A 26,404-nucleotide genomic window follows, 5' to 3' on the forward strand; every position below is an offset into this window, starting at 1 on the left:
GTTAATAGCTTTTTTCATTGTTGCAGCTTTCATTACTTTAATTAGCTACTATTTTTGATACAATGCAGTATTACATTTGTTTTATTAACTGAAAAATGCTCAAGATCAATTATTTCCTGTATTTTATTTTGAAAAAAATCCTTTATAAAGCTACTTCCAATAATAAAGGTGAGCATCCAAATTATTTCAATAGCCTAGAAGTTTAATGAGAGCTATCAAATTAAAAAGTTGGCAAATGGTTAGATTAACCCTGCTAACTGATAGAGAATGAGAAAACAGCTATTAGCAAAAACATTTGGTGGGAAGAAGTGAACAGTGTAAAGCATGTATTTTCCCCCCAGAAAAAAGTATGGTTCAATGTCACTCTTCTGCAAACACCCACATCTCCTGTAGAGGGGGGATGCTGTGTACTGAATTAAGGGTTGCCCCACTCCAGCGCCTTCATAAATTCCTCTTCCGTGAAAGAAAGCATCTTGGCAGATTCAATGTGCATCTAGGGGGAAAGATTTTTTACTCAAGTAAGACGTGCTTCTTTGACCTCTCTGACAGGTTTTACTCATCCTCTTTCACTGCATTATTTGTTGTAATGTAAGTGCCCCCCCCTGTATATTTTTGACTGACAACTTTTGTTGGTCACCAAAGACAGAAACCACTTTCCCCCTCTCAGCAGTATCTTGAGATGGCCTAAACATGAAAGGCTGCTAACAAGGAACCATCTGAAACTTTGGGATCTGAGATGGAAATTAAAGCTGATTTTGGGGAGTTTAACATCTTCCATTCCTTCTCCCCCCCTCCTTCACCCCCCCAAAAAAACCTAGCCACAGGGATTCCTTATACTTATTGTGGATTTACTCTATGACCCAGTTCATTATTGCTTCTAGTCAAAACAAATAATGAAATATGTTACACCCCTAATTTTAATTCAATTAAAGTTACTAATAGCATAGGATAGCTTGCCTTTTGTCTTTTTAAAATGTCAATAAGTTTTAATTGCTTCTTGAAACCTGCCACTAGCTCTTCTTTTTGTTTCTCCAGTCTCTTATTTTCAATTTTTAGTTCTTCAAGTTTTTTGTGCTCTTGGTTGACCACATCCTAGTATGAAATGAAGGATACAGAAACTCTTACATCGTTATAAATACAGCCCTTGGACATGTCTGAAGGAGAGGGCAAATGCCACCCACAAATGACAAGGCTCAGCAGTGCTCCTATAGCTTCCTATCAAAACACCCCATGTGCAGTTCATATACAGCCATGCCTTGAAAGATTTATGATTTTGTCACCAGGAGAAAGACAGACCACAAAGTATCTGCTTGCAGAATTATTTCATATTATAAATGGTACTGAATGCATTGCTTAGAACAGATAGGAAAAGGCCATGCAGCAAATTGGAAAGAAGAGAGAAGCTGTAACCATGAAGCTTCCTGGATGACTTTAGCCTTAACCTATTTGGTAGAAAAAGACATGATCGGTAAGGGGGAGGAGTGCTATCCTAGGTTGAGGGGCTTCCAAATTCACATTTCTTGCTAACCTATACCCCCTACCTTGTTACTTTGCTTCAGTTTATTCAGCTCCATTTTGTATTTCTCTGCTTCCTCAAGAGCTCGGTTCAAGCGAATGTCCGTCGTGCCCTGGGTTGCTGCAGCTTGTTTTTGTGTTCGCTTCAGATTTTCCAGTTCCTGTTGAATCAAGTTTAAATATGGCCAACCCTCCCTTGGCTTCAGAGGAGCAGCCCTTTGGTGCAGCAGCAGGAAGGAAAGCCACAGCATCCAGCCTTGTCTGCCAGCCAGCCAGGGACAAAGGTGGTGGCTGCAGTGGCACCTTCCCTGCCCTCTTTCAAAGGATAGCTTCCCACAAACATGGATAAAGCCCTCAATATCACTTTTTTACAAACAAGGTAGAGGAGCATTCCATGGTCAGGATGTTCTACAGCTATTTATTTCCATTTTTTCTTACCTGCTTCAGTTGTGGGAAATTCATACCAGATAATTTACGTGTCTTTGGATTAACTTGTGAGCCATTAGAACGTCATCAAATCATGGTTAAACAAATCAAAACTTAGCATCATATGCAAGTCTAGCTCCTCTGAGCAATTTCACACTTATCCTTTTAAGGCAAGAGATCAAAACGGCTTTGTTACCTTTTCTAGCATGGAGAGTTTCTGCTGCAGACTCTCGCTTTTTCGGTTGGCTTCCTCTGACAGCAATTTGTACTTTTCTATCTGAGACTGGTGTAGGCTGGCTGCACGTTGCAGCCGGCCACGTTCTTCTTCAACCTCCTTAAGACGGCTGCTGACATTTTCATTCTCCTCATCCTGCAGGCCCAAAATTAAGAGCCACAAGAGAGTTGAAGCCTGTTGGGTTAATGTTTTGTTTCTTCTCTGCAACTCTTACCATTTTTTTTTCAGAATTCCAACTTTAGATCAAAATGTCAAAAAATTAAGCACATACCCTGTTTGAGTGGTGGTCCTCGGGGCTCAGAGATATTCTCCTCCCTGGAGACACATTTATTGTTTTCCTTGGGAGGCCTCAGTTCCTTTTCTCCTGGGACATCTCCTCCAACCTCCCTACCAGGCCTTTCCTCACTCTCCTATGTTCTGTGAGGAAAACCCGGCCTCTCGTGAGGAAGACTTGCGAATGTGAATGTGTAGAGGACTTGGTAATTGTGAAACAGATACCGTCATGTGGTAGACCACATAAAGTACAATTCACGGCTTAACACAAGCAAGTAACCATCTGCTCTTACCTTCTTGCTATATTCTTGCCCAATGGCATCTAGTTCCTCCTGCATCACACGTAGCTTTGCCTTTAGGAACCGGATCTGGGCCTCTGCAAGTTGGCAACAAACTCCATATAGGCAGAACCTACAATCTAGCTTTCTAGAGCCCATGTTAAGACAACCCTGTTTAAACCACCCTGAAGAAACATTCGGATTAATATGCATGTTTTGAAAAGTGGCAATTTCTAGAAGACTATTTTCCCCTGCTACAAAAAGAAAGGGGCAATTAGTGAAAAGCAAAGCTGCCCAGCAAACAGCCTCACTCACCTGCTCCAAGTTCACTTCCTGTACTGGGGATAAGATTATCTTCCAGATCAGGCAGGTGTCCTTCTTCCAGCTGCCCTTCAATCCTTCCAATTAGTTTTGTCAGGGAGCATCCTGGAGCAGCAACATCAGGATTGCTTGAGTCAACCTGTAATCTTGATTTTATACTGAAAAGTTGAAAGCAACATGAAGAGGAACATGAATGTCTAGGAATCTGGTAAAAACAGCACTGCATCCTTGTGGCTATTTGACCCAATATAAGTAAAAATTATCTACATAGAACAGCATTTGTACAATACAGTACCACAAAATATAGATGCATATTAAAATTGTAACATGGAGCTAATCATCTGTGTGAAAGTGAATTGATCCTCTTTAAATCCAGAATCATCTGCCATCTAAGAAGATTGAACAATGTTTTGCAACCTTTTTAGACATTTCCACAGAGCTATCTGCCAGCAAAAAGAATACATTTTCAAGGCAGATGTCAGAACCCATTCCATTCCATTTCTATCTATCCCTTCTGACGCAAAATCAAATCTCACCTTTCCTTGGGTTCTGCCATACTCCCAAGGGGGAGGGGGGATGTGCCCTCAGCTTTATTGCCTCTGCTTCCTCTATCTGCTACAATGTAACAATTTGCTTTCCTGCAGTTAGGTATCTCTCTGAACTTTCTCTCCCTAAACTGTCAGCTAGAACAAGGGAGGGAATAAGGAATGTAACCTCGATTTCTACGCTCTCAAAGGAAGGTGTGAAGAGCTGCCCGGAGACGGGCAGATGTTATCTCCCCTTTTCCCACAATGGACCTAACACCTGGGGATTGGCCGTCCCACACTGGCCAGATGAACTATGGGGTGGGGTCTTGCTTGGGGATAGCTTAACCCATCACTTTGCATGGGAAATCTCAGATCCCGTCTATTATGCCTGCTATCAACTACTTTTAATAAAAGTTCCTATTGGAAGAAATTGTTTCCAAGAGTTCTGCTTTCTTAAGATGTGAGATTGAAATTGGTCCTGACAGCAGCAGTCCAGCAAGTCTGAGCAGGTGAGATTCCATGAAGCTCCCTATTCAGGGATAGAGAGAATCCAGACATCCCTCCCCTCCAGCGTTTAAAGCTCTTCCCTTTCTGTTTAAAAGGGGAAATTGCTAAGACTCAGAATAGTGGCATCAGAGATGGATACGGCTCTTTTGACCCACCTGCCTGGGCACAGATTGGCTGTCTTGTGTCCTTTTCAGACTACTGAATAGAAGTAATTGAATTCAACTACAACCATATTATGAAAGCTGCAAGATCCCAAAAGCTGCCAATGCCAATCCTGTTTTATGCTCAGCTCTACATCTTATACCTTAAGAGAGGTCTTTCCCCCTTTCTTCCAGTCAGTGGTCGACCTCGAATTGTAGGTGCAGCACCCACTTTCTTCTTGTGTGGCTGCTAAAGAGAAGCCAGAAAAACCATTTTAGGTACTTGGTAGGCATGCAAGTTTCTTAATGTTTTCTTTATTTAAAAATGTCTATTTAAAGCAGCTATTAAAAGCAGGAGTTGGGCTCCTTCACAAGGTGGGGCTCAGGCTCAGCCTTAATGAGAGAATGTGCAGTTTGTTGTCCGTGTGTAAGAAACACAGGTCTCTCTAGACTTGCTTTTCTTAGGAGGTGAGGCTGGGCTAGAAACTCTTCAGCTTCCCCCCCACAAGGGACCTGCTGACTTACTAGGAAGATGTAAAATGAAAACTCTGTTCTGGTACCTTGTTCTGTGCAAGAGGAACTGGTGCTTCAGGAGAATTTATATCACTGGAAAGGAGCAAATTGCGATAAGCATAATGTTCAGGTTTCATTCACCCCAATGAAAAAACTGAAGGTGCCCCCCCACCTCATCTCCTTGTTATCTGAATTAGGAGGGGCCCCGAGCGAAAAACCGGCAGGGCAGAGACCTCCCCCGCCGCCCTCTTTGCCTCTGCCTGGTCGGGAAACGGGGGAGGCTAAGCCGGGGGTGGGGAGGGGGCTCCAGAGAAACCGAAGGGGCGACTTGCGGAGGACAGGCTTCCGAGCGCCCCCTCCCCACACTCGGGGCCGGGGGCACACCGGTGGTACCTCTCCTTGGCCGCCGCCGCCGCCGCCTCCTCCAGCGCTTCTCCGCGGGCCGAGGCGGGCCTGCCCAGGGCTTCTCGTCGGTCCCTCTGCAGAAGGGCGAGGAGCCGTCAGAAGCGCCTCTCCGGCCACCAGAGCCCCGGGCCCCGCCCGCCCCCGCCGCTCACCATCAGCTGCTCCGCCTGGCGCATCACCGCCGCCGCCTTCGCCTCCAGGGCCGCATTCAGGCGCCTGCAACGGGCGGGTCGGGTCGGTCAGGGCCGGGGGGGGAGGGGGGAAGGGCGCGCGCCCCTTCACCGCCCCGGCCGCGACCTACCTGTACTCCTCTTCGCGGGCCAGGAGGGGCGCGGCGCTACGCGGCCGGGGCGGCTGCTCCCCCGCGGGCTGCCCGGCCGCCGCCATGGCCCAGCGTCGCTAGGCAACCGCGCCGCTCCCGGTCCGCTCGCGCGCGCTTGCCGCGCTGCCCTCTGGGAGTCGTAGTCCTGCGGGTCGCCCCTTCCCGCCCTCGGGCTCCGAGCGGTTCCGTCTGCTGACTCGGCTCGGCCCAGAATCCCGTTGTCCCCGGCCGGAGAGCTCCGGCTCCGCTGGGAAGGGGACTGGCAGGGGCCGGTGTTCGTCTCCGCCTCGGCCTGGCGACGCCCGGGAATCCTAGGCGAGGGGACGCCGCTTCCGTTCAGCCTGGTACAGCTGGGGAGGCCGCGCGCGCGCACACGTCAAAGCCGCCGCCGCCGCCGCCGCGCAGGGCCGGCCTACCCTGGCCCCGCCTCCTGCGCGCAGCGGGCGCGTCCCCGGCGTTTCTCTCGACGGCCCAGCGCGGCCTAGGAGGCGGCGCGGGCGCGGGCGCGGCTCTCCCTGCCGCTCCGGCCTCGACCAGCGGGCGGCGCTGCGGCGGCTGCGCGGGACAGGCGGCGGCGGGGCTGCTGGTGCTGCGGCGGCGGCTGAGCGGGGCTGCCCGGCGGCGCCGGAGAAGAGCTGCGGCATCGCGGCGCTGATCGGAGCGGCGGGCCGCCCGCCATGCGCCGCCCTCGCCCGCCCCCTGCCTAGCGGCGCGGCGGGCTCGCCGGGGATGCGCGGCGGCGCCGGGCGGGCGGGCGGCTCCCTGCGGCGCTGCTGCGGCTGAAGCGGGGGCCGCTGGCCGGGGAGGCCCAGCATGGCGGAGGAGGCGCCGCCCGCGCCCGACGGAGGCCCCGCGCCCGCCCTGCCCGCGCTGGTGCCCGGCCTGCAGGGCGCGGAGGCCGGCGCGCTGCAGCACAAGATCCGCGGCTCCATCTGGTGAGTGGGCGGCGGCGGCGGCGGCGGCGGGGCGGGCGGCCGGGCCGGGCCGGGGACGCGGCCATTGTCTCCGCGGCGGCGGGGACGGGCCGGATCCAAGATGGAAGAAGACAAGATGGCCACGAGGCCCCCCCGCCCGCGCCTTTGTCTGCCGAGGCGCCCCGAGGGCCCGGCGGGCGGAGCGGCGCCCGGAGCCTCCCCGCCCGAGCCCTGAGCGGGCCTGCCTCGCCGGGCGGTCGCGCTGGCTCGGAGGGCCGCGTCGGAGGGGCCACCCGGCCGCCGCCCCTTATCCCCGGGCCGGGCTCCGGGCCCCTCCGGGGAGGACGAGCGACCGCGGAGCCGGTGCTCGGGAGGTGTCGGTGCGTCGTTCGGCCTGCGGAGCCTCGGGGCGCGGGGAGATGACCGGCGACCGGCGCTGCCCCTTCCCGGGGGCCCTGGGGCGGAGGGAGGGGCCGGGGAAGCCCGCGGGGGGGTCTTTGTTTCGGAAAGGCTTCCTAACGGCCCCCCCGGGCGGCGGACGATGAGCCCCCCGGCTTGTGCTTCGTGGCCGGAGGGGGTTTCGAGCGGAGGTGCCGGCAGCCTTCCCCCGTTTGGTGCTCCGCAAATTTGGGGGATTTTAACGTCCCGGTTTATTGCCGGATGCAAACGGGGGTCATAAATATGGAGGTGCTTTAAGGGCTGTGAACGGTGAAGCCGTAAGGAGGAGGTTATCAGCTGTGGCATGGAGGATGATGTCAGCTGTTTGTCAGAGGCATGGCATTGTTGCTTTTTGCTGGAAGCTGCTTAGAGTCAGGCGGATTGGAGCAGTATAAAAGGCTTTTAAACAATAAATTTGCCAAGAGGGTGGCAGAGGGGGCTGTTGTGCCATATCGTAACTGGGTGGTTTTATGTACATGGACAGAGGAATAAGGCCGTGGACCTCGATAGACATCAACCCAATGTGCTGCTACGTGAACAAAATAATGTCACTGAAACCTGGCGGGGTTTTACCCAATCTGTGACTCGCGAGGCGGGCCCGCAAGTAGAGTCCACCTGCCTATGAGGATTTCACAGGAGCCCCTATGGTGGGATTTGTTATCCTACATATTAATTCAAAAAATAATCTCATCAGAAATGATGATGATAAATTGGGGAAATTTTTTTAGCTTTTGCAGGCAGCTAGCAGGACAAATGCCTTTATTTTTTTTACAAGGGAGTTGGATTTAAATGGGTTTTATGGAAGTCCACAAGACCACTTTAGCTAATGGTGTCGCTTTTTCTTATAGCCGATGGTAGTTATTTACTGTGTTTAGCATTTATTTGTTTATAAATTTCTACACTGCCCATCTCACCTAAGTGACTCTGCTTGGTTTACAAACAACATTTGCGACCTTGGGCCAGTCTCTGTCAGCCCAGCCTTCCTTCAGAGAGGTTGTTGTGGGGAAAATAAGGGGAGGAATCTATTCGCCACCTTGAGTTATTTGTAAAAATAATAAAGGCGGGATTCATTACAGCTAGAATAAATCTTCATCTACAATGTAGATACACAGTGTGTGCGTATCTATCATGGGCTGTGTATCTCACCAAAATATCGCGGAGTATTAAAGCAAATGTTCAAATGGATTAAGGCAAAAAAAAATGCAATGTGCAATATAATTACTACCAAATCAGAGAGCAATCAGTTGTCATAGAACTCCTGTATATTCTGACATGCTGATTGAATTAAAAAGAAAAACCCTCATGAACACAAAGTGCATCAAATTCCAGGGAGGGCCCCCCTTTGCCCCCCCTCCCCTGCATAGGACCTGACCTATCCAGTAATGTCCCAATGGGTGGTGGGTCAGCAGTCAGGTAGACAAGGGAGAAGGTGGCATCAAAGGCAGAAAAACAGTCACCCCACAGCAGAGCTAAGCAACAGCCATCAGCCCTGCCTCTTGCAGTCCGTGGTATTCTGGAGCTTGCAGAAAGCTCCCCTGCCCCCCTCTTTCCCCCCCCCCCATATTTGCACAACACCCTAATCCCAGTTTATTTGTCATTGCACCTTGCTCTGTTTTCCCTCTGGGAGATCATTTAAACCCTTTTGCTCCATCTCACAGTGCCAAGCCTTCGGTTTGGCTACCCCCCCCCCAAACTGGCAGCATGTGGCTAAGGTGTTTTTTGGTTGGGGGGGAGTCATGCAGAGAGTGGCGCCCGAGGCAGGGAGGGGCACTTTCCCCCCAAGTCCCTCCGACAGCTGTTGCAGACCCTTTTCTTCTTGCTCCATCGTGGCTGAGAGGATGTCTGTGGCCGTTTCTTCTCCCTCCCCTGAAATGGTGCCATTTTTCTTCCGACAGGTTCTTGGCGTGAAAGGAGGCGCAGCCAAGCCCACCACTGCAAGACCATGTGGCGGCTTTGTTTTGTCTAGCTGCCTGGCGCTGCGTTTTTCCTCCGGTTGGATGAAAAGGCTGGAGATGCTCCTTTTCTCCTTCACGGATGGAAAGACAGATTGTCCCGGCTTCTGCTGCCTTTGAGGATTTAATCTCTGGGCTTCTGCTTTATTTTCACTTCGTTAAAGCTTTTATGCTAATCGCTTTTGTGTCCACAAGGAAGATTCGGCTCTCAGTGGATGTGGGATTTTAGGTGAATTTCGGCAGGGCAGGAGGAGGGGTGTGGCCCAGAGATAGCAGCAGGCACCTGGGATCCTCGTGGCCAGGCATTGTGTGTGTGTTGCCAGAACATATTCTGCTTCTCATGCAGCAAGAATTGGGTGGGGGGAGGAAGACCCGAAAGAGGTCTAGAATTCACAACCAAACAGCAGAGAACGGCTCTGCTGTCAAGAGACAGGAGGGAGGCATTGAGTTGGGGAGGGCATTGACCCCACAGATAGAGAAGGGAGACAGAAAAAGAGGGTTTGCAGGCCATGAGGCCAGACAGTTCTGCCCTTTTACAGCTGAGGAGCATCAGGATTAGGAGGAGCTCAGTCTGACGTTGTTATCTCAGGTGCCCCACTGCCCTGCACAAAAGAGATGCTGTGGGTATTTGAGAAGGTCACCGGGAAGGTGCTACTCACAAGGGGGCTTTCTCAGTATGGGTGTGGCCCCTGGGCTCTGGAATGCTCCTCTGCCCCCTACGTTTATGAAGCAGCCCTGATGACATTTGGGGTCCCCTTGGGCTGGGCAGAGGCGCTGCAAGCAACCCTTGCAGCTGGATGCTGGGAATGCCCTTGGCAAGAGAAGGAGCTGTGGCCTTATGGGTTGGGTGCCTTTCCTGGGTGTTGTAACAGTGCCTTTCCCCTGGCAGAGACGCAGGGGCATTTTTTTCCTCCGGTGGTCCTCGGGGTCAGTGGGCGTTCCTTGCTTCAGATTCCACCCCAGCGTTGGCTGTGCTGGTCAGGGACGGGAAGGAGAAGAAACAGGGTGGGCAGGGGCTTAGCTGAATCCCTTGTGGAGCAGGACAGTGTGCAGGGTGCAGCCGCTGAAGGTTGATGCGGGCAGGCCTAGCACAGGGTGGAAACGCCGCTGCTCCCCATTGATTTGTTCTTGCTGTTCCCATCCCATAGTGACTTTCTCTTGCCCTGGCACTGGTGGCGGGGGAGGCAGGTGGCTGGGCCCAGGCTAGATCCTGCAGCCTGGCCTTTCCCTGCATTTCCTGGGTGCTGGGGAGAGTCCGGGGGGGGGGGGGGGGTTGATAGCATCAGGCCATTCTGCCTGCAGCTTGGGGGCTGGCTGGGCTAGCATAAAATAGGGAGCTCAGGAGAGCAGGGAGAGGAAGTGCGTAAGGGCGAACCAACAGAACAGAGAATACATCATTATGCCTGGCAGGACTCATTGCCATAAGATGAGGCAACGGTCAGGGAGCTGGCTGCCTTTGAAGGGCCTTCAGTTGAGTAAGGAGAGGAAGCTGAGGGGGCAGCAGTCCTGCAGTGCACTTCCTTGTGGAGGGAGCTTGGATGTCCACGCTGGGTGAGAACTGCAGGGGTGGGCTCAGATCAGAGGTATTTTTCTGCTTTCTGTAAATGAGGTTTAAGCCAGAGAATGTGCAGCCAAAGTGGATTGTGGAACGTCCTGTCTTAGCTGAGGTGTTCCTGGCCGGGCTGCTTCTCAGCAAACAGGGAGCAGCCATTCATGACGGCCATCTAGCCTCTCCGGACACGAGGCTTCCCGAGGAGCTGAGCCCCCTCTGGGCCTGTCCAGAGTTTAGGGGTGTACTTCCTCTTCTGGTCTCCCACACACTTGGGAAAGCGGGGGTTTCCATGTGATTGCTAAGGTCTATGCTCCTCACACACTGGAGGCGACCTCGTTCGACATTCCTGGAAAGGTCCACTCCTTAAATCCTTTTTCTCAAGCAAAGGCATTTAAAGATGAAAGGATAGGTAGAGAACATTCTTTAAGATTCCGATTGATTAAAGCAGGGAATTCCAAGTCCTGGTCCCACTTGTCAGTCTTCAGGATACCTTTTGCGTCTGTAAAAATTTGAGGTGGCTGACAGTCTTCCAGGTCTTTTTCCAATAAGAGCCATTGGGGAGCCTGGGGTGCTGCACAGAGACTTGATTATATACGCTTGTTTATAACGATCTACATATTAACTTTCATGGTTGTTTTCTGCTTTTGCTTTTCCCCCTTCTCTCTTCAGCAAAGCTGTACAATCTAAAGTGGACTGCATTTTGGTGAGTAAAAGCCGGAAATAGAGCATTTCTACTTGGGGCTATTTAACTATGGTATTCCAGAGCGTCCTAACTCTGCCCAGGGCAGTGATGCCAGATGCTGGGCCTTCCAAAGAGAGTTCCTTGTTAGACTTCCTGGATGAAGGCCCCCGTCCTGAAAGAGTGGGGAAACTCTTCTTTGCTGAGCTGCTGGCTTGCTTTCATGTGCTGAGAGCTTCCAGACACCCAAGCCCCACACTTCTATGGGGCAGAAGGAACATAGATGGGCGACTGGGCAGGGAAGGAGGCAGCCAGCTTTTCTGGGCTACCTGAAAGTCCCCAGAAAAAGGTTGTGGAAACAGGAGCAGCTCCATCAAGGTGGTGATCTCTCTCCCTCTGTCTTTAGCAAGAAGTTGAGAAGTTTACAGATTTACAGAAACTCTACCTCTACCTTCAACTGCCTTCTGGTCTCAGCAATGGAGAGAAAAGGTAAGGGTGTGTGTGTCCCAACCACATCCCGTCACGCAGCTGTGCCAGAGGGCTTCCTCTGGGGATGTGGGTGGCTTGGCATGGTGCCTTTGTGTGTGGCACCTCCTTGGAGTGGGATTCACTCCCGGTGATACAGCGAGGAGGCTTCCCAAAGAATTGGCAGGTTCCGCAATGCCTCAAACCCTTCAGGGTTAATGGAAAGAGAGTTTTATGGAAAGGACCTTCTCTGGAGGAGGCTTTCTCCTTGACTCTGTGGCCTCCAACCCTTCCCCCCCCTTTACTGCCTACCTGACCTCTGCGGACTGTCCCTGACCTTCCCTCGCCATGGGGAGCCTGCCACTGCTCCCCACACGTGGCAGATGTGATCACTACGTCATGGGGAGCAGGCTCTCTTTACTCTGGGACAACCCTGAGCCTGCTTGTTTTGGGGCCTGGGGCCTGCCCCTCTCCCTTGGGGCCCACCTAAAGGCCCTCGGCCACAGGGAGGCAGATTGGAAAGCAGCCCTTCTGGGCCTGTGGTGGGAGTTCCACGGGGACAATGGCCTTCACAGGCTTTGAGGCTACCCTTCTCCTGAGCTCAGAACACGGGGCACAGGCAACCATGACCCCTCCTGGGACCGGGGGGGCACCTGGTTGGGAGGAGGAGGATGATGTCCCCTCTCCTTGCTGCAGTGATCAGCTGTCCGTGTCCTCCAGCCGCGCTCAACAGGTGCATGCCCTTTCCTGGATCCGGAATACCTTGGAAGAACACCCGGAGACCTCCCTTCCCAAGCAGGAAGTGTACGATGAGTACAAGTGAGTCTCTCCCATCCGTGGCCAGGGAACGCGCCTACGAGGGGCTGGCTGGCTGCTGGCCTTGCTTCCCTTCAGCTCTGCTGACTGGGCTGCTCCTCCACAACCCCCACCCCGGCTCTCAAAGGTGCTGTGCTGTTGAATGGGACACCTGCCCTAAAGCCTCCCCATCCTCCCTTCGCCTCCCAAAGGAGGTTCCCCCCAAAATTGAGGTGGCAGCTCTTCGGCTCAGGAGGGGAGGAGTAGCTGCCCCGCTGACTTGGGGGGAGGTCCTGGAATCTCGGGACCCAAGGGGAAGGAGAAGTCAGTCTGCCCACAGCTGGACTCATCTTTCAGGTCTTGGCATGGCGGGCAGGGCCTGAACGTGCCACCTGGCGAGAGCAGATGCTGAGATGCTGAAACACCAGCGCTCTCACGGTCAGCCTGCCCTCTGATGCTGGGGCTTTGCTATGCCGTGAGCCCAGCCTGGGCAGCCAGGCTCCCCCCGGGGAAGAGCTGGGGGTGTCGGTTCCCTTCCCTTGCCCAGAGATCGTTTCAGTCTGCCCATTAACTCCAGCACAGAGGGCTGATGGGAGGCTCCTGAGGTTTCTGGGTTCTCCGTGCTGGAAAGACGGGAGAGAATGGCAGGACAGAGAATTCGATTCCCTCTGACCCCAGAAGTTTCTGCAATGGCAGGGACTGCAGGGAGGAGAGCTGCCCACGTGGCCGGCTGGACACAGCAGGTATCTCCTTTCTTGTGGGCAACCGGGAGGTTGCTGGGGGGGCCAGCTTGCCCTTTTCCCCGTGGAGCCTCCAGATCTTCCAGCCTCTCAGCCTGCGTGCTCTCGGACCCTCTTCTCCAACCCCTGGCCAAGCTGGGCATCGGGCCCTGCGTCTTCCGGGGTCTCTCCTGTGACCCTCCTTTTGTTTCAGAAGCTACTGTGACAATCTTGGCTACCACCCGCTCAGTGCCGCAGACTTTGGGAAGATCATGAAGAATGTGTTTCCCAACATGAAAGCCCGGCGCCTGGGCACACGAGGCAAATCTAAATATCCTTTAGAAATAGCTTTGGGTGTCTCTGGGCGTGGCCGTGTGGCCAACTGTGCTTCGGTACAAAAGGCGGCTGCACTGTTGGAATTAAATGATGATCCCACCTTAATTTTTAAAATCACATATTGCTATAGTGGACTTCGGAAGAAAGCTCTCGTGCAGATGCCATCCCTTCCCAATCTGGACTTCCCCAAAACTGGAGACGGGGTAAGCTCTGCCACTGCAGCCCAGGCCTGTCTGCAGGTGGGCGGCCGACCACTTCCTGGGTGTTGACTGGGTGAAAGGGAGCCAGAGGAAGAGCCGCCACCATGATGGTGGCCAGGTGGAAGGGATTTGACCCCTGAAATGTAATTTGAGGAATCCTCTAAGACCAGCCCCTCCCTGGCTCTCATGAAGATAAGGGGTGGGGTGAGGGACATTCAGACTCGGCAGATTCTGTTACTCTGACCTGATTATAAAAGTCGCGTGATCAGCATGCATGACCTGGTCTAGGTGGAAGTGGCACAAAGGTCTTTTAGCTGCAGCTGGCAGAACGCAGCACGGATCCGCACTGTGCTGGGGGTTTGGGGACTTGACTTCTGCAACAAGACTTTTCATGGCCCAGTGATCCTGAGTGAAGAGCAGGGAGACATCGAAAAGCAGCTGAGGACGTGTGCAAGAGGCGGCAGTCTATAAAAAAGTTTTGCCTGGCTTCACTTGGCGTAGAATTGTTGGGCTGCGTCCCAGAGTCCTTCCTGCACGGTGATGCTTTGAACGAGAAGGTTCAGTTTACACCAAACTCCTTTTAAGATCTGAGGGCTGTCTAACTATGCAGCAGGGCAAAACAATTTTGGCAGCATGTGCTTGTATTTTACACAAACACAAAGTACTGTCCTCCAGCACCCTTAATTACAGGCAGTAACATTTAAAGAGAGAAGTTGACTTTCCATTTATTGAAATAACCCTCCTGACCAAAATTGAGAGCTGAGGTTGCTATGGGAGTTTTTATGCAGGCTCTGAAGCTGTTTCAAGCCACTTTTTCCCTGGGTGAGAGGAGGAGTCGGGCGGGGCGTGTGTCCTTTCCTTCTGTCCTGAAGAAAACAGTTTCCCAGAGATGGGGCAGACCATCCTCAGTTCTTCCTTGTGCTTTGGTTTCAGCTGGATGGGGCAGAGCCTGCTGGGCGCCTGCAGAATGCCGATGAGGAGATCGTGTCTGCCGCCTGCCAGCTGGTCTGCGAGTGGGCCCAGAAAGTGCTCAGCCAGCCCTTTGATTCTGTCCTGGACTTGGCCCGCTTCCTGGTGAAAAGCCACTACACGGGCACCAAATCCGTGGCAGCATTGGCAGTGATGGCAGGCGCCCCTGCAGGTAAAAAGGGGGAAGCAGTTCTGCTCTCACCGGAGGGGGGTGCCTTTTCCCCGGGATCCCCTGAGGGGCATCAGGAGGGCGTCTAAGCTTGCAAGAGCTGCCTCCATGGGAAAAGCTTAATTCCTGGGGCACAGTTTCACCCCTGCCATTGAGAAAGGCATGGCTTCAGGCATAGGAGACCCTGGGCCTGTAAGAGGCATCTTTCACAGCCGGTCGGCTGGTCTGGGTAATGATGGGGGAAAGGGTGGAGTGGGGCCTGCACAATCTCTCTTTTTTTTTTTGCCCATGTAAATGAGCAAACTGAGCGTCCCTTAACGCTTGGACGGAGGAAAGGTCATTGGAGGGGCTGCCCTGTCACTCTGCCAGTGTATAGAAGAGCCCCATTGCGCTTCCTATGAGGGCCGAGCCTGCACCCTGCTCAAGCCTCTGCCTGCCCCTTCCAGGACTCAAGGGGATCCCCCAGCCGTCGGCTTTTGTCCCGACGGCAGAGAGCAACTCCTTCCAGCCCCAGGTGAAGACGCTGCCTTCGCCTGTGGATGCCAAGCAGCAGCTGCAGCGCAAGATCCAGAAGAAGCAGCAGGAGCAGAAACTGCACTCCCCTCTGCCAGGCGAGTCCCCTGCCAAGAAGGCCGAGGGCACAGCGAGCAACGGGGTTGCCAGCCTTACGAACGGGAGCCCAGCCATCTTGTCCCCTCAGTCCATTGGCATTGTGGTGGCTGCCGTGCCAAGTCCTATCACGGTAAGTCTCCTGAGGAGGGGGTGGGTGGGTTGGGCCGGGCTGCCACCAGCAGTGTCGAATGTCAGGGCAGGACCAGGCGAAGACCCCCTGAGGCTGCACAGGAAGGAAATTTCCTCCACGATTTGGGGAGATGTTTAGCTGGAGCGACTCCAGAGGGGGCAGAGGGAGGTTGAGACAGCGACTCAGCAATCGGGAGGGCAAAGAGGGATGGGGTGGATGGGAAGGAAAGGTCTGGAAGTCCTGCGTGGCTGGGGGAGGAGTGGGGAGCGTAGGGTTTGCTGTTCCCAGAAGAAAGCAAAGCCGTCTCCTTAGAGCACAGCTTTTCTCTTCCCTTTCTCAACATCGCTCCCTTTTCTCCTCTGCAGGTGCCAAGGACCCGGCAGTTGGTAACGTCCCCTAGCCCGATGGGCTCGACCGATGGCAAAGTCCTTCCACTCAATGTCCAGGTGGTCACTCAGCCCATGCAGTCTGTCAAGCAGTCGCCAAAGACTCCCCAGAATGTGCCGGCCAGTCCTGTGGGAGATCGCTCTGCTCGCCACCGCTACGCCCAGATCCTGCCAAAGCCAGCCAACACCAACGCGCTCACCATTCGTTCCCCAACCACAGTGCTCTTCACAAGCAGCCCAATCAAGACAGTGGTTCCTGCTCAGCACATGAACGTGGTCAAAATGACCGCAATCTCACTCGCCCCAAGTGGCGCCAGTGGCACGCCCGTCAAGCACACAGCCTCTGCCATTGGCCCGGGAGCCACAGAAGAGCCGAGGAATTTCCCTCAGATCAAGAACGGATCTGTGGTTTCACTCCAGTCCCCAGGAACCAAAGCTTCTGCTTCGTCTTCGGTCGAGGTCAAACTGGAGCCAGAACTGGTGCTGGATGAGAGCTTGCGACAGAACCAGGACAATGCGAGCCCTGCTCAAGCGGTCAGAGTCACCATGCTAACACCAGTGGATCAGCTGAGGACTGTGGAGCGTCTCGGAGCATCAAGCTGTGACCCCCAGGGGGGAGATTCGGAGAGGAAGTCCCTTTCCCAGGCGCACGAATCCTCCCCGGGCCCTCTGGAGGCACCTCAGCATGTCTCCTCGCCTCCTGCAAGCGACCAAGGATGCCCAAAAGGCCTGAGGAAGAGGCTGCCTTCTGCCTTTGTGGATGCTCAAGGCCCCCCCGTCAAGAAACTCTCTGTGGGACAGGCATCTGCACAAGCCCCCAAGACCAGCAACGCGCAGAAGGCCCAGCAGATGGGCAGCCTGCCTCGCCCTAAAAGTGACAGCCCGGCTGCCCTTCAGGGTCCCGGCCAGGTGGCCCTCCAAGTCCAGTCCGCAGCCTCAGGGATCAGCCTGGAGGCCTCCTGCCCCCTGGATGCTGACCTCATCATTGCCCCCAGCGACTCCCTGCTGGAGCGGTCACCAGCAGCGTCCTCAGCAGGTGTGGAAATGAAGTTGGAAGGAGACGTCTTTGTCCTAGGAAACGGCTCTAAGTCTGAGGGCAGCCTGAACCCCAACCTGTGGCAGCAGCTGGCCAGGGGCTCCTCCTTCATCCAGGAGGCCTGCAAGCCCCCGATCAGTGTTATGACGCTTGCTGGACCCACCGACTCTGAGGAGTTGCCCAAGTCCGCCTGGGAGCCGGTGCACTTAGAAGGGTTCCAGCAAGCCAGTGCAGCCTTTGGGCAGGCGTTGCCGGATCAGGGCCAGCCGCCCTCTCTCGATCAGCCCTTGCCTGGCCAGAGTTCCAGCCAGCTGCCCTTGCAGCAGGAGCTGAAGGACTTTGAGGATGCCACCTCCCAGTCCCACGAGAACTACTTCTCCTTCGACGACGACCTGACCCAGGACAGCATCGTGGAGGAGCTGGTGCTGATGGAGGAGCAGATGTCCTTGAGCACCTCCCACCTCTACACCGCCTCCCTGGGGATGGCTCTCCAGAACCAAGGGGCGGCTCAGGGGGCACCCTTGGCCCCTCACTCAAGCAGTGCCCACTTCTATCACCCAATCCACAGTAACAGCACTCCTGTCCATACCCCCACCCCCACGCCCACCCCCACCTCTGAAATCATGGCCGGATCGCAAGGTGTGTCGCGAGAGAGTCCGTGCTCCAGGATGGCCCAGACCACACCTGTAGACAGCGCCCTGGGGAGCAGCCGGCACACACCTGTCGGCACCCCACACTCCAACTGTAGCAGCAGCGTGCCCCCAAGCCCCGTGGAGTGTAGAAACCCCTTTGCCTTCACCCCGATTAGCTCCAGCATGGCCTACCACGATGCCAGCGTGGTTTCCAGCAGTCCTGTAAAACCCATGCAGCGCCCCATGGCTACTCACCCCGATAAAACCAAGCTGGAATGGATGAATGCCGGCTACGGCAGCCTGGGGAGCTCCTCTGTCACCAGCCATGGGATTTTGCCTGGTTACCAGGAGTCAGTCGAAGACCGTTTCCGGAAACCCCACGCCTTTGCTGTCCCTGGCCAGTCCTACCAGTCTCAGTCACGGCACCACGATCCCCATTTTGGGCGAGTGACCCCCGTCTCCCCTGTCGGCAACAAGCAAGAAGGTTTTGCCGTCCCTGCTCCTCTCGATAGCAAGGGGGCTGGCTCCTCTCATGGCAGCCATTTCCGATGCCGGAGCGTCAGTCCCGCCGTGCACCGCCAGCGGAATCTCAGCGGAAGCACCGTCTGTCCCGTCACTGCTGTGCTTCGCTCTGGAACGACCGCGGGCTCTTTTGGGAGTCCAGTCGCCCCAGAAGTTCACGCCTCCTTAGTGAACGTCCATGCAGACCCAAGTGCCAACAACCTCGCCCAACGCAGCCAGTCGGTGCCCCTGACGGTGATGATGGAGACGGCCTTTCCACAGCCTCAGAAGCAGCCAAGCTCCAAGAAGATCACCAACGTCCTGCTTAGCAAGCTGGACTCGGAGAACGATGATGCCGTGCGTGGCCTGGGCATCAACAACCTGCCCTCTAATTACACCGCCAGGATGAACCTGACCCAGATTTTAGAGACTTCTGCTGCCTTTCCAAGTGCCAATGCCCAGAACATGCCCCCGTGCAGCCCATCTGTTTTTGAATTCCAAACACCAGGTTACCTCGCTAAAAACAGCAGCCCCGATCCGGCAGACTTTGCTTCTGGGGACAAGGCAGTCCAGTCGGAAGCTGGGGAGCAGCAGCTAGATTTCAGCGGCAGCGTGAAGGAGCTTTTGGAGGAGAGCAGCCTGCAGGGCGGCCAGGGCCCCCCCGACTTGAGCAACGTGGCCTCGGTCTTCTCCAGCGACATGAGGCTGACCTCGGAGCTCTCGGGCAGCATGACTGACCTGAATGCGCTGGACACCCATCTGCTCTTTGATCCGGCCCACCCGCAGGGCCAAGACGAGGAGGAGGCCACCCTGGAAGAGTTGAAGAACGACCCCCTCTTCCAGCAGATCTGCAATGAGTCCATCAGCTCCATGGCTTCTGCAGGCTTTGATTGGATGGAGAGTAAGGACCATCCAGCTGTGGAAATGTTGGGTTAAGGGGTGCGTGTGTGTGTGTGTGTGTGCGTGCGTGCGTGCGTGCGTGCCTGCACGTGTGTGTGTATGTATACACACACATACATATTTGTGAGTGTGTGTATATATGTATATATATATATATATATATGTGTGTGTGTGTGTGTGTGTATATATATATACACACACATCTGTGTGTAAATATACACACACCCGTGTGTGTATGTGTGTATAAAATCTATGTAGCACACTGTATTTAAGAAAATCTAAAGACAAGACATACTGTATTTGTCTTAATGGAAGTGCCTCCTGCAGCAGAAACAATTTGTGACATTTTTTAAAAAAAAATTGCTCTCCCAGCTGCTTTATTCTTCAGCAGGGTGTATACAATCTTGACCGATTTTTAAGGCATCTCTGAAGGATGCAACCTGCTCCAGAACCAGGATTGGGTTTTAGCCTTTTGCTCATTGCAGAGCATTGCTTGCCGCCTCTGAAGGATAAAGAGCATTTGCGGGAGGCTACCAGGAGGCAGGAAGGGGGCGTCCCCCACCCAGTCTTCCCTCCATCTGCCCTGCAGGGCCTTCCATTGGCATTGGGGTTCCAGAGAGGCAACGCTAAAATCGAGAGGGTGCGTGGATGGGTTGCATGATGCATCTTCTGCACTCTGGGTGCATAAAGAGCCTGTGCACTTGCTGGCACACCTGGCACACCAGAGAGAGCAAATTTCCTGGTCACAAATACCATATGCTGGCAGAGTGGGAAAGGCAGCAGGCGCCAACGTCCCTAGGTCACTCCATCTGGCCTTTCCCAAACGATGGTGGACTTGGCACCCCCTCATTGGTCAGTTGCTAGGGAAAGCCAGTGTTAGACAGGGAATGGGGAAATCAGCACAACTTGTCAGTTGGATGTTAACTCCTTTTCAAGGGCTAATTTGTGGGCAGGAGGAGGAGAGGCTTCCAAGAAAGGAAAAGCAGCCCTAACATTTCATCCCAAATGGAAAACTTACTCTGCCACGAGTTGTTTCATAAGCTCTTACTAAGAAAACACCAGAATGTTTTAGAAGCAAACAGTTTAATGCTGCTTTTAATGTCCTTGAGTAGGGAAGACTACGGTAGTTCCAAACCCTGCGATTAATAAATCTGTTCCTTCCATGGCAACTCTACCTTAAAACGTTGTCAGGATGTATAGTTCTTTTTCTCCACAACAAAAACTAGAATGCAAGAATAACAGTGATTCAGGTTTCCCTAATTCACAGGCTTTTGGGGGGAAAAAACTTTTCCTGCAGAAACTAATTAGAGTCCCTGGATTGATTCAACTGGCCAGTTCTTTCTTTACGAGGTCATGCACAGTTGGAGGGATCTGGTTAACGCTGGAGGGTGAATTTCCGAGGCCTTCTGTGGTAGCCACCGTGGGAAGCCTGCCGTGGCTGAGCCTGTCCTTAGACGTGCTCAGCGCCCACCGGGGTCCCAGGGACGGACACTGACGCCAGCAGATGAGCGGCTGTCCTGTGGGCACTGCTCTTGCATGGGTTCCCTGTCTCGCCAGCTCTGAGCCTCTTTTAACAGCCCAGCTCCAGGGAAGGTGGGATGGTCCTGCCTCTGGGGCTGGAGGTGCTCCAAGGCAGCTGAGCGGGCAGGTGAGCCAGCCCCGTGCAGCTCAAAGGGCACTAATCCCTTCTGCGCTAGGAGGCAGTGCCCTTGCCTTGTGCCAGGTCAGCAGTGGGAGGAGGGAGGGGTCTGAAGTCTAGCCTCTTTTGCCTCCCCTTGGAGACCCGGGAGCCACCACCACTCATCCGATCCCTAGCTTAAGAGAAGGTCTGTCTCAGCTAGCTTGTTCAGGTTTTATTCCCACATAAAGGTGCATCTTTTGAAGCCACTGCAGCCCTGAGAATCTGCTCCTGTACAATCCCATAAACATTGCTGGGGCCACTTGTTTCTGTGTGGACCTCAGCCGGGGAGGAAGCCTCAGCTTTTTCCAGGATGGCCCAGGCACAGTGACCCACGCTGCTGGGCATATTGTTCTTGTAGAGTTTGACACACACAAACACACACGAGGCTCAAGTAGTATTTGTGGGGCTGTTCTATGGGATACATAGAGGTGGGGTTGCTGGGGTGCCCAAATCCAGTCGCCCTCAGCGAGAGAAACACTTCAGTTTCCTTTCCAGCAATAGCATGGCTGGTGCTCGGCTCCTTTTCCTGGGGAAGTGACAGTGCTTTGAAGCCCACCGTGGGGGAGCTGCTGGCCCAAGTGTGAGCTTCAGGGTGAAGGGGCTGCCCGACCCCCGTCCCAGCGCTGGCCTCCTAATGGTGCCAGAGACAGCCAGGGCTCGGGGGCCCGTCCACTCGCTCTCCTTGGCTGCCTTTCCTGGTGGGCTAAGCACTGCTGGGACCAGGTCTCTGTGTTGTGGCCCAGCTGGCAGCCCCTGCCCTGGGATCAGGGCAGGCAAGGCGAGCCAATGTTTGAGGATGTTTTGGGCTGTTCCTCTACCAGGAAAAGAAAGGTTGCTTGTCTTATGTAGCAAAATTATCTCAGTGAGATACATCTCTTATTCTCTTACCTGAGAATTTTACAGCAGGAAAAATCTGTGTTTGCCTCACCTCTTGGTGCATCCTCACCCACATGCATGCGGTGTTCTCTCGGCTTGCCTCGTTTGTGCTAGTTAGACTCCTGTCAGCCACCAGCCACCATCGCTCCCTCCCCTGCGCTGGATCGGGGCCGGTTCTGCGCAAGCAGGCTGGCGCGGGGAGTTGCCCTCTCTCTTCACAATCCTGCCCGGCTCAAAGGTCCTCAGCCAGACGCTGCTTCTTCCCCAAGTGGGCGAAGGCAGCCGTGTGCCCAGCTGTGCCACATGCCCGATGTCTGGGCGAAGAAGCCACTCCTGGCGCACCTGGACCCTCCATGAACCCCCCCCCCAGTCACCCAGCTTTCGAAGAGTGTTTTGTTGTCTGTTGGACCGCTAAAGGACAGTGGATAATAGGTCTTGCCGCGTAGCATTTCAGTTCATTTTTTTATTGGAAGTGCTGAACATTTGTTTTTTAATGTTTTCAGGAACAATAAAACATTTTCTATGAAGCTCGACTCCAGAAGCAAGTTCTTGGGAGCTCAGGGATCTCCATTCTTGCTTGGCTTGGGGAAGGGGGGGGGCTCTGCAGGCTCTCCTGAACTGGGCACAGGCTGCCTGGCGCTGTCCCTTCTGCACTCGCTCTCTTTGTCCCTCCGACCCCAGCGCTTCTCTGGGAAAAGGCGAGGACCCTGGGCTGAAAGAGACACCTGCATCTCCCTTCCCTTGGTGGAGCAGTGGGCCTTGGTGGAGCAGTGGGCTAATGCCTCCTTAAGTAACACCAGCTGCCTGCAATTAGTGCAGGTTCGCATCCCACCAGGTTCAAGGTTGACTCAGCCTTCCATCCTTCCGAGGTAGGTAAAATGAGGACCCAGATTGTTGGGGGCAATAAGCTGACTTTGTAATAATGCCGCTTGGGGGTGTGTGTGAAAGCCCTAATAAGCAGGCATATACATAGAATGAAGGCTACTGCTAAGCTTGTAAGCCGCCCTGAGTCTTCGGAGAAGGGCGGGATATAAATGGAATTAAAATAAAAAAAATTCCCCACCAGCCCCCTGGAAAAGTGGCATTGGGCCTGGAGGTGAGCTGGGCTGGACAGAGAGACCTAGAAGCCGTGGGGTTCAAGGGGGAGTCCTGGGTTCAGCATAGTGGCAGGAAGGGGGAGGTGACAGCTGGTCTCCGAGGGCTCTTTTCATGGTAACAACCCCAACTCAGTGATGCTGCCATGGGGCAGATGGGTGGGAAGACTGCCATGGCAGGCTTGTGTGTGGCCAGCTCTCCAGGGGAAGCTTTGTCGACAGCTTAGGGTCACAATTCCTACGGCCTCCCACCCGTGGGCCTCATTAGGCAATCCCCAAGGAAGTGCCCGAGGGAGGCTGCCAAAGAGGAAGCCCCGGGAAGACTTCCACAGGCCTATGAAGAGCTCCTGGCTCCCAAGGGGAGAGGTCACCGTGGCTGGGGCAGGCTTGGCATGAAGATGGAGAGACCACAGGCTCGGAACATTGCAGCCCAAAGGATGTGATACTGGATGAAGGGGTGGGCGAGCTGAGGTTGCTGTCTGCTGCAGAGAACATTGTTTCCAAGTGGAAATCTAGGCAAAAGTGGAAATTGTTCAATATGTTCTAGTTTTATCAGTCATATCCACCAGGAGCCCTGGAAGCACAGTGGTTAAAATGCGGTATTGTGGGCAAACTCTGCCCACAGCCTGGAGTTTGATCCTGACTGGGCACAAAGTTAACAAGGCTTCTCATCCTTCTTGAGGTTGGTGGAGAGGTCGGTAAAATGAGGACTCAGATTGTTGGAGGCAAAATGCAAGTAATGCTGACATTGTAAACCCCTCAGAGAATGCTCCAAGGCACTATGGATTCCAAATGCTGTTCCTAATGATGAGGCTTAATTGCAACGTGTCTTGGCCTCTTCCTTCTTGATTCTGCTTTGGAGCACCCAACCTTCCTCCAAGGGCACCCCTCCTGTTCCCCCAAAGTAGAGAAGGTTGAGCTGTGGGAAAGAAGTAGGCAGGGTGGATGTGAAAAGCACCTTGGGACAACAGTGACCGGGACGATTGAGAATCTCCACAGGCTTTTATTCAAGGTGCTTAATACTTATCAGCCGACTCCCCAGTCCAAGGGCGATGCTGGAATTCCCAAAGCCAAGATCTTTGCAATTCCTCCCCTTTTCCACAAGAGGGCAGAGGGTATCCAAGCAGTGCCACCTGATCTTCTCTCGGTCCAGCCCAGAAGGGGGCGCCTGAAACCCACGGAACCACGCCTGTTCCCAAAGCAACAGGTTGCACGTATGTTGGGGAGTTTTAGATCTACCAGTCCTGCTCTGCTCTACAACATTCAATGTCAGCGGAAACCACAAAGGTGCTTTTCAAAGGCAACTGGACTTTCTTATTTTTTTGTCTTTGAAAACGTTTCGCTTCTCATCCAAGAACTGAAGAAACTTGTTGGATGAGAAGCGAAACGTTTTCAACGAAAACACCCCCAAGCCTTTTGGAAAATCTCCTTTGGGACAACCATAACCTGGAGGATTCAGGATCTCCAAAGACTTTTCAGGGGAAGGGAGGTTGAAGAGCGAAAGGCTGCGAACGACCCAGCAGAGATCACGGAAGCCGCCCCGGCTTGCAAGCACAGCCGCGCCCAGAGCGCTGCCTCAAGCTGGGCTTCCTTCCCTTAAATATCTGAGCTGCCATCGCGTAGCTGCTTGTCGCCGTTGTGCAAAACGTTGCTGACCACAAAGGGAGCAGAAGGTGAAGCGGGGCAGACTAGCAAGGCGGGGCTGGCGCCTTCGATCCGCTCCCAGCCTCTCTAGCCACCGCAGGAAACGGAGGACTTTCCCCGGTTCAGCTGCCCAGAATTACCGAAAGATGCCCTGTGGGGCACCGGTGCTCGAATCGGCGGGTACACAACACCGCGACTTGTTGCACTTACTTGTGCTGAGCCCGCTCGCCGCTTTTGCCCCCCCCCCTGCATTCACTGGGGTTTGGAGGCGCCCGACCGGCTCAGCCCAGTTGCGGCCTCGTCCCCCCGCCCGCTCGGTCAGGTTCGGGCCAGGGAAAAGCCGCTCCAAGGCGGGGGGGGGGGCAGGCCAGCTGCGCGAGCCGCAGGACTCCCGGGGAGGGGAAGCCCATTGAGGGTTCAGGAACAAACCGGGCGGATGGCGGAGCTTTCGGAGACCCCGAAGCCGCGCTGTAAAGCGGCGGGGCGTCGGAGGAGCGAGCGGCCGTCTCGCCCTCCGTGGACCCGGCGCCTCCGCCCGGGGGGGGTTGCGCCCCTCGCCTCCCGCCACCCTTCAAGCGATGCGAGGCCGGACAGGGAGGGAGAGGCGGCGAGTGCGCGCGGCCGACAGCGGGGACGCGCCTCCAGCCCGGCGCCTCTGACCTCAGGTGCCTGCTCCGGCCTCGGGGGGAGGGGCGATCAGGGGGTCGCTCGCCCCTCCCCGGCCGCGCCGAGGGCCAATGGCGAGTGGCGCAAAAGTGGCGCCGGACCCGCGGCGCGTCCGGGGAGCCTCGCGCCCTCCGCCCGGCCCGGCTTGCCCTGCTCCGGCGGCCTCGCAGCGCCCCTCCCCGCTTTTGTGTGGCCGTCTGTCCGCGCGCGCCAGCCGCCACTCTGTGTCCGGGCGCGGCCGGAGAGGAGAAAGGGGCCGGCCGCACCAGGGAAGCCATTCGGCCCGTGGAGCGCGGGGCGCGCGCGGCTGGCTGGCCGGCCGGACAGGGCGATGCCCGAAGAGCCCGCGGTTGCTTGCTGCTAAATGGCGCCCCGCCGGAGCCTTGACCTCGCCGCCGCCCTCCTCCTGCTCGCCGCCCTCCCAGGTGAGTCCCTTCCCGGCCAGGCGCCGAGCATCTGGCCCGGCTCGCCCGGCCCCGGCTGCAGCCCACGGGAGGCGAGGCCGCGGCCGTTGCGCACGTGCGCTCTGGCGGGAGCGGGCGGCACTTGGCGAGCCCCGACGGGTAGGGCGCGCTCCTGCTGGGAGTTCTTGTCGGTCCGGGCAGCCCAGAGCCTCGCCGGGCCGCGCGCCGCACGCCCGCTGCCGCCCGGTCCCTGCCGCGGTTCGCGAAGCATCGGGCCTCGGTCGGCTGGGCTCGCTGGGAGCGGTGCGCTGCTTTAGGCTGGCTGCCCGCAACGCCTCTCCGGCGGTTCGCCCCGCGCCCCAACCTCTCCTTCCACAAAGGAAGCTCGGGCGGGCGGCCCTGCTTGCGGCGCGGCGTTGGTCCGCCCCAGAGGGCGCCGCTTTTCAGGAGCTGCCGGGCCGCCCCGCGCCTCCCCCGCCCCGCAGGCCTCCCCAGGGCAGCCCAAGGTGCGACTGGCTTTGGAGCGCCCGTTCTGTCGCTGGATGGTTGCCGAGGGTCCCGAGGCGGAGGAGAAGCCCAGCCGTCTTCCTGCCCACCAGATGCCCCTGCCTGCCCCAGAGGGAGGGAGGGAGGGAGGCTGGTCAATTCTGCGGGCCAAGGTGTGGCACCTGATGTTTGACTGAAAACAGGATAAAAGGCCTCTGGTAAAAAGAGCATTTTCCTGCTCACGTTTTTCTTTTCTTGCTCTCATAGGCATAAGGAGCTTTAGTGAACTGTTTTTCGTGAAAGAGCCTCAAGATGTGACTGTTGCCAGAAAGGAAGCCGTGGTTTTTGACTGCCTGGCACGTGGTGAGGTCCCCATCACCATCACGTGGCTCAGAAATGGGGTTAAGGTTTCTGAAAATGAACAGATCCACTCTCTGTCCAATGGCTCTTTATACATCCGTGAGCCGGAAAGCAACAAGCCAGGCGAAAGGCTGGATGAAGAAGTCTATCAGTGCTTGGCCCTGAATAAACATGGCGCTGTTCTCAGCCAGAAAGCGCATCTCACGTTTGCAAGTAAGTTTTCCTTTGATGGCCAGTTCCAGCACATCAGGGAGACTCTGGTGCTGGGTGCTTTGAAGAAGCAAGTGAAAGTGGCTGGGCCTTCTCCATGCACCCACCTTGGCTCCTTCTAGATGGAGGCAACAGC

General features: G+C 55.2%; 3 protein-coding genes across 5 annotated transcripts in view; 2 read left to right on the top strand and 1 right to left on the bottom strand.

Moving 5' to 3' along the window:
• Positions 1 to 107: 107 nt before the first annotated feature.
• Positions 108 to 5,861, bottom strand: TEX9 (testis expressed 9). Of its 2 annotated transcripts, XM_083371649.1 has the most exons (11): positions 5,442 to 5,845; positions 5,293 to 5,356; positions 5,129 to 5,214; positions 4,783 to 4,828; positions 4,387 to 4,472; positions 3,043 to 3,206; positions 2,743 to 2,825; positions 2,138 to 2,311; positions 1,542 to 1,676; positions 958 to 1,092; positions 108 to 493 (listed from the first exon to the last, which is right to left on the bottom strand). In XM_083371649.1, the coding sequence occupies exons 1-11, from the start codon at positions 5,525 to 5,527 to the stop codon at positions 416 to 418; spliced, it is 1,137 nt and encodes a 378-aa protein (XP_083227775.1). In that variant the 5' UTR covers positions 5,528 to 5,845; the 3' UTR covers positions 108 to 415. The 2 variants fall into 2 exon arrangements, with proteins under 2 accessions (XP_083227775.1, XP_083227776.1); XM_083371650.1 differs by lacking the exons at positions 108 to 493; positions 958 to 1,092 and adding an exon at positions 1,108 to 1,442 and having other exon boundaries at positions 5,442 to 5,861.
• Positions 5,862 to 6,039: 178 nt separating this feature from the next.
• Positions 6,040 to 21,931, top strand: RFX7 (regulatory factor X7). 2 transcript variants are annotated; one of them, XM_083371297.1, is made up of 9 exons: positions 6,040 to 6,397; positions 10,988 to 11,021; positions 11,404 to 11,486; positions 12,159 to 12,281; positions 13,191 to 13,307; positions 13,431 to 13,515; positions 14,446 to 14,653; positions 15,097 to 15,392; positions 15,758 to 21,931. In XM_083371297.1, exons 1-9 carry the CDS (start codon positions 6,276 to 6,278, stop codon positions 18,881 to 18,883), a joined length of 4,194 nt encoding a protein of 1,397 aa, XP_083227423.1. In that variant the 5' UTR covers positions 6,040 to 6,275; the 3' UTR covers positions 18,884 to 21,931. The 2 variants fall into 2 exon arrangements, with proteins under 2 accessions (XP_083227423.1, XP_083227424.1); XM_083371298.1 differs by lacking the exon at positions 6,040 to 6,397 and adding an exon at positions 8,563 to 8,995.
• Positions 21,932 to 25,172: 3,241 nt separating this feature from the next.
• The window catches only part of PRTG (protogenin), a gene marked incomplete at both ends in the record, with an annotated part of 31,090 nt that continues 29,858 nt past the window's right edge, over positions 25,173 to 26,404 (top strand). The window contains 2 exon segments of the mRNA XM_083371703.1: positions 25,173 to 25,233; positions 25,966 to 26,271. Of these exon segments, the coding sequence (XP_083227829.1) occupies positions 25,173 to 25,233; positions 25,966 to 26,271 (367 nt within the window).

The sequence above is a fragment of the Vipera ursinii genome (assembly GCF_947247035.1).
Source record: "Vipera ursinii genome assembly, chromosome: 11".
Lineage (NCBI taxonomy): Eukaryota > Metazoa > Chordata > Lepidosauria > Squamata > Viperidae > Vipera > Vipera ursinii.

Bases quoted from the DNA above. Each gene is read 5' to 3' on its own strand.
- TEX9 (XM_083371649.1), bottom strand. From the start codon at position 5,527: ATGGCGGCGGCCGGGCAGCCCGCGGGGGAGCAGCCGCCCCGGCCGCGT. The intron at 3,207-4,386 runs GTATAAGATGTA...TCAACTTTTCAG, and splicing joins GGGGAAAGACCTCTCTTAAG to TATAAAATCAAGATTACAGG. The intron at 1,093-1,541 runs GTAGGGGGTATA...ATTTCATACTAG, and splicing joins AACTGAAGCAAAGTAACAAG to GATGTGGTCAACCAAGAGCA.
- RFX7 (XM_083371297.1), top strand. From the start codon at position 6,276: ATGGCGGAGGAGGCGCCGCCCGCGCCCGACGGAGGCCCCGCGCCCGCC. The intron at 6,398-10,987 runs GTGAGTGGGCGG...TTCTCTCTTCAG, and splicing joins AAGATCCGCGGCTCCATCTG to CAAAGCTGTACAATCTAAAG. The intron at 15,393-15,757 runs GTAAGTCTCCTG...TCTCCTCTGCAG, and splicing joins CCGTGCCAAGTCCTATCACG to GTGCCAAGGACCCGGCAGTT.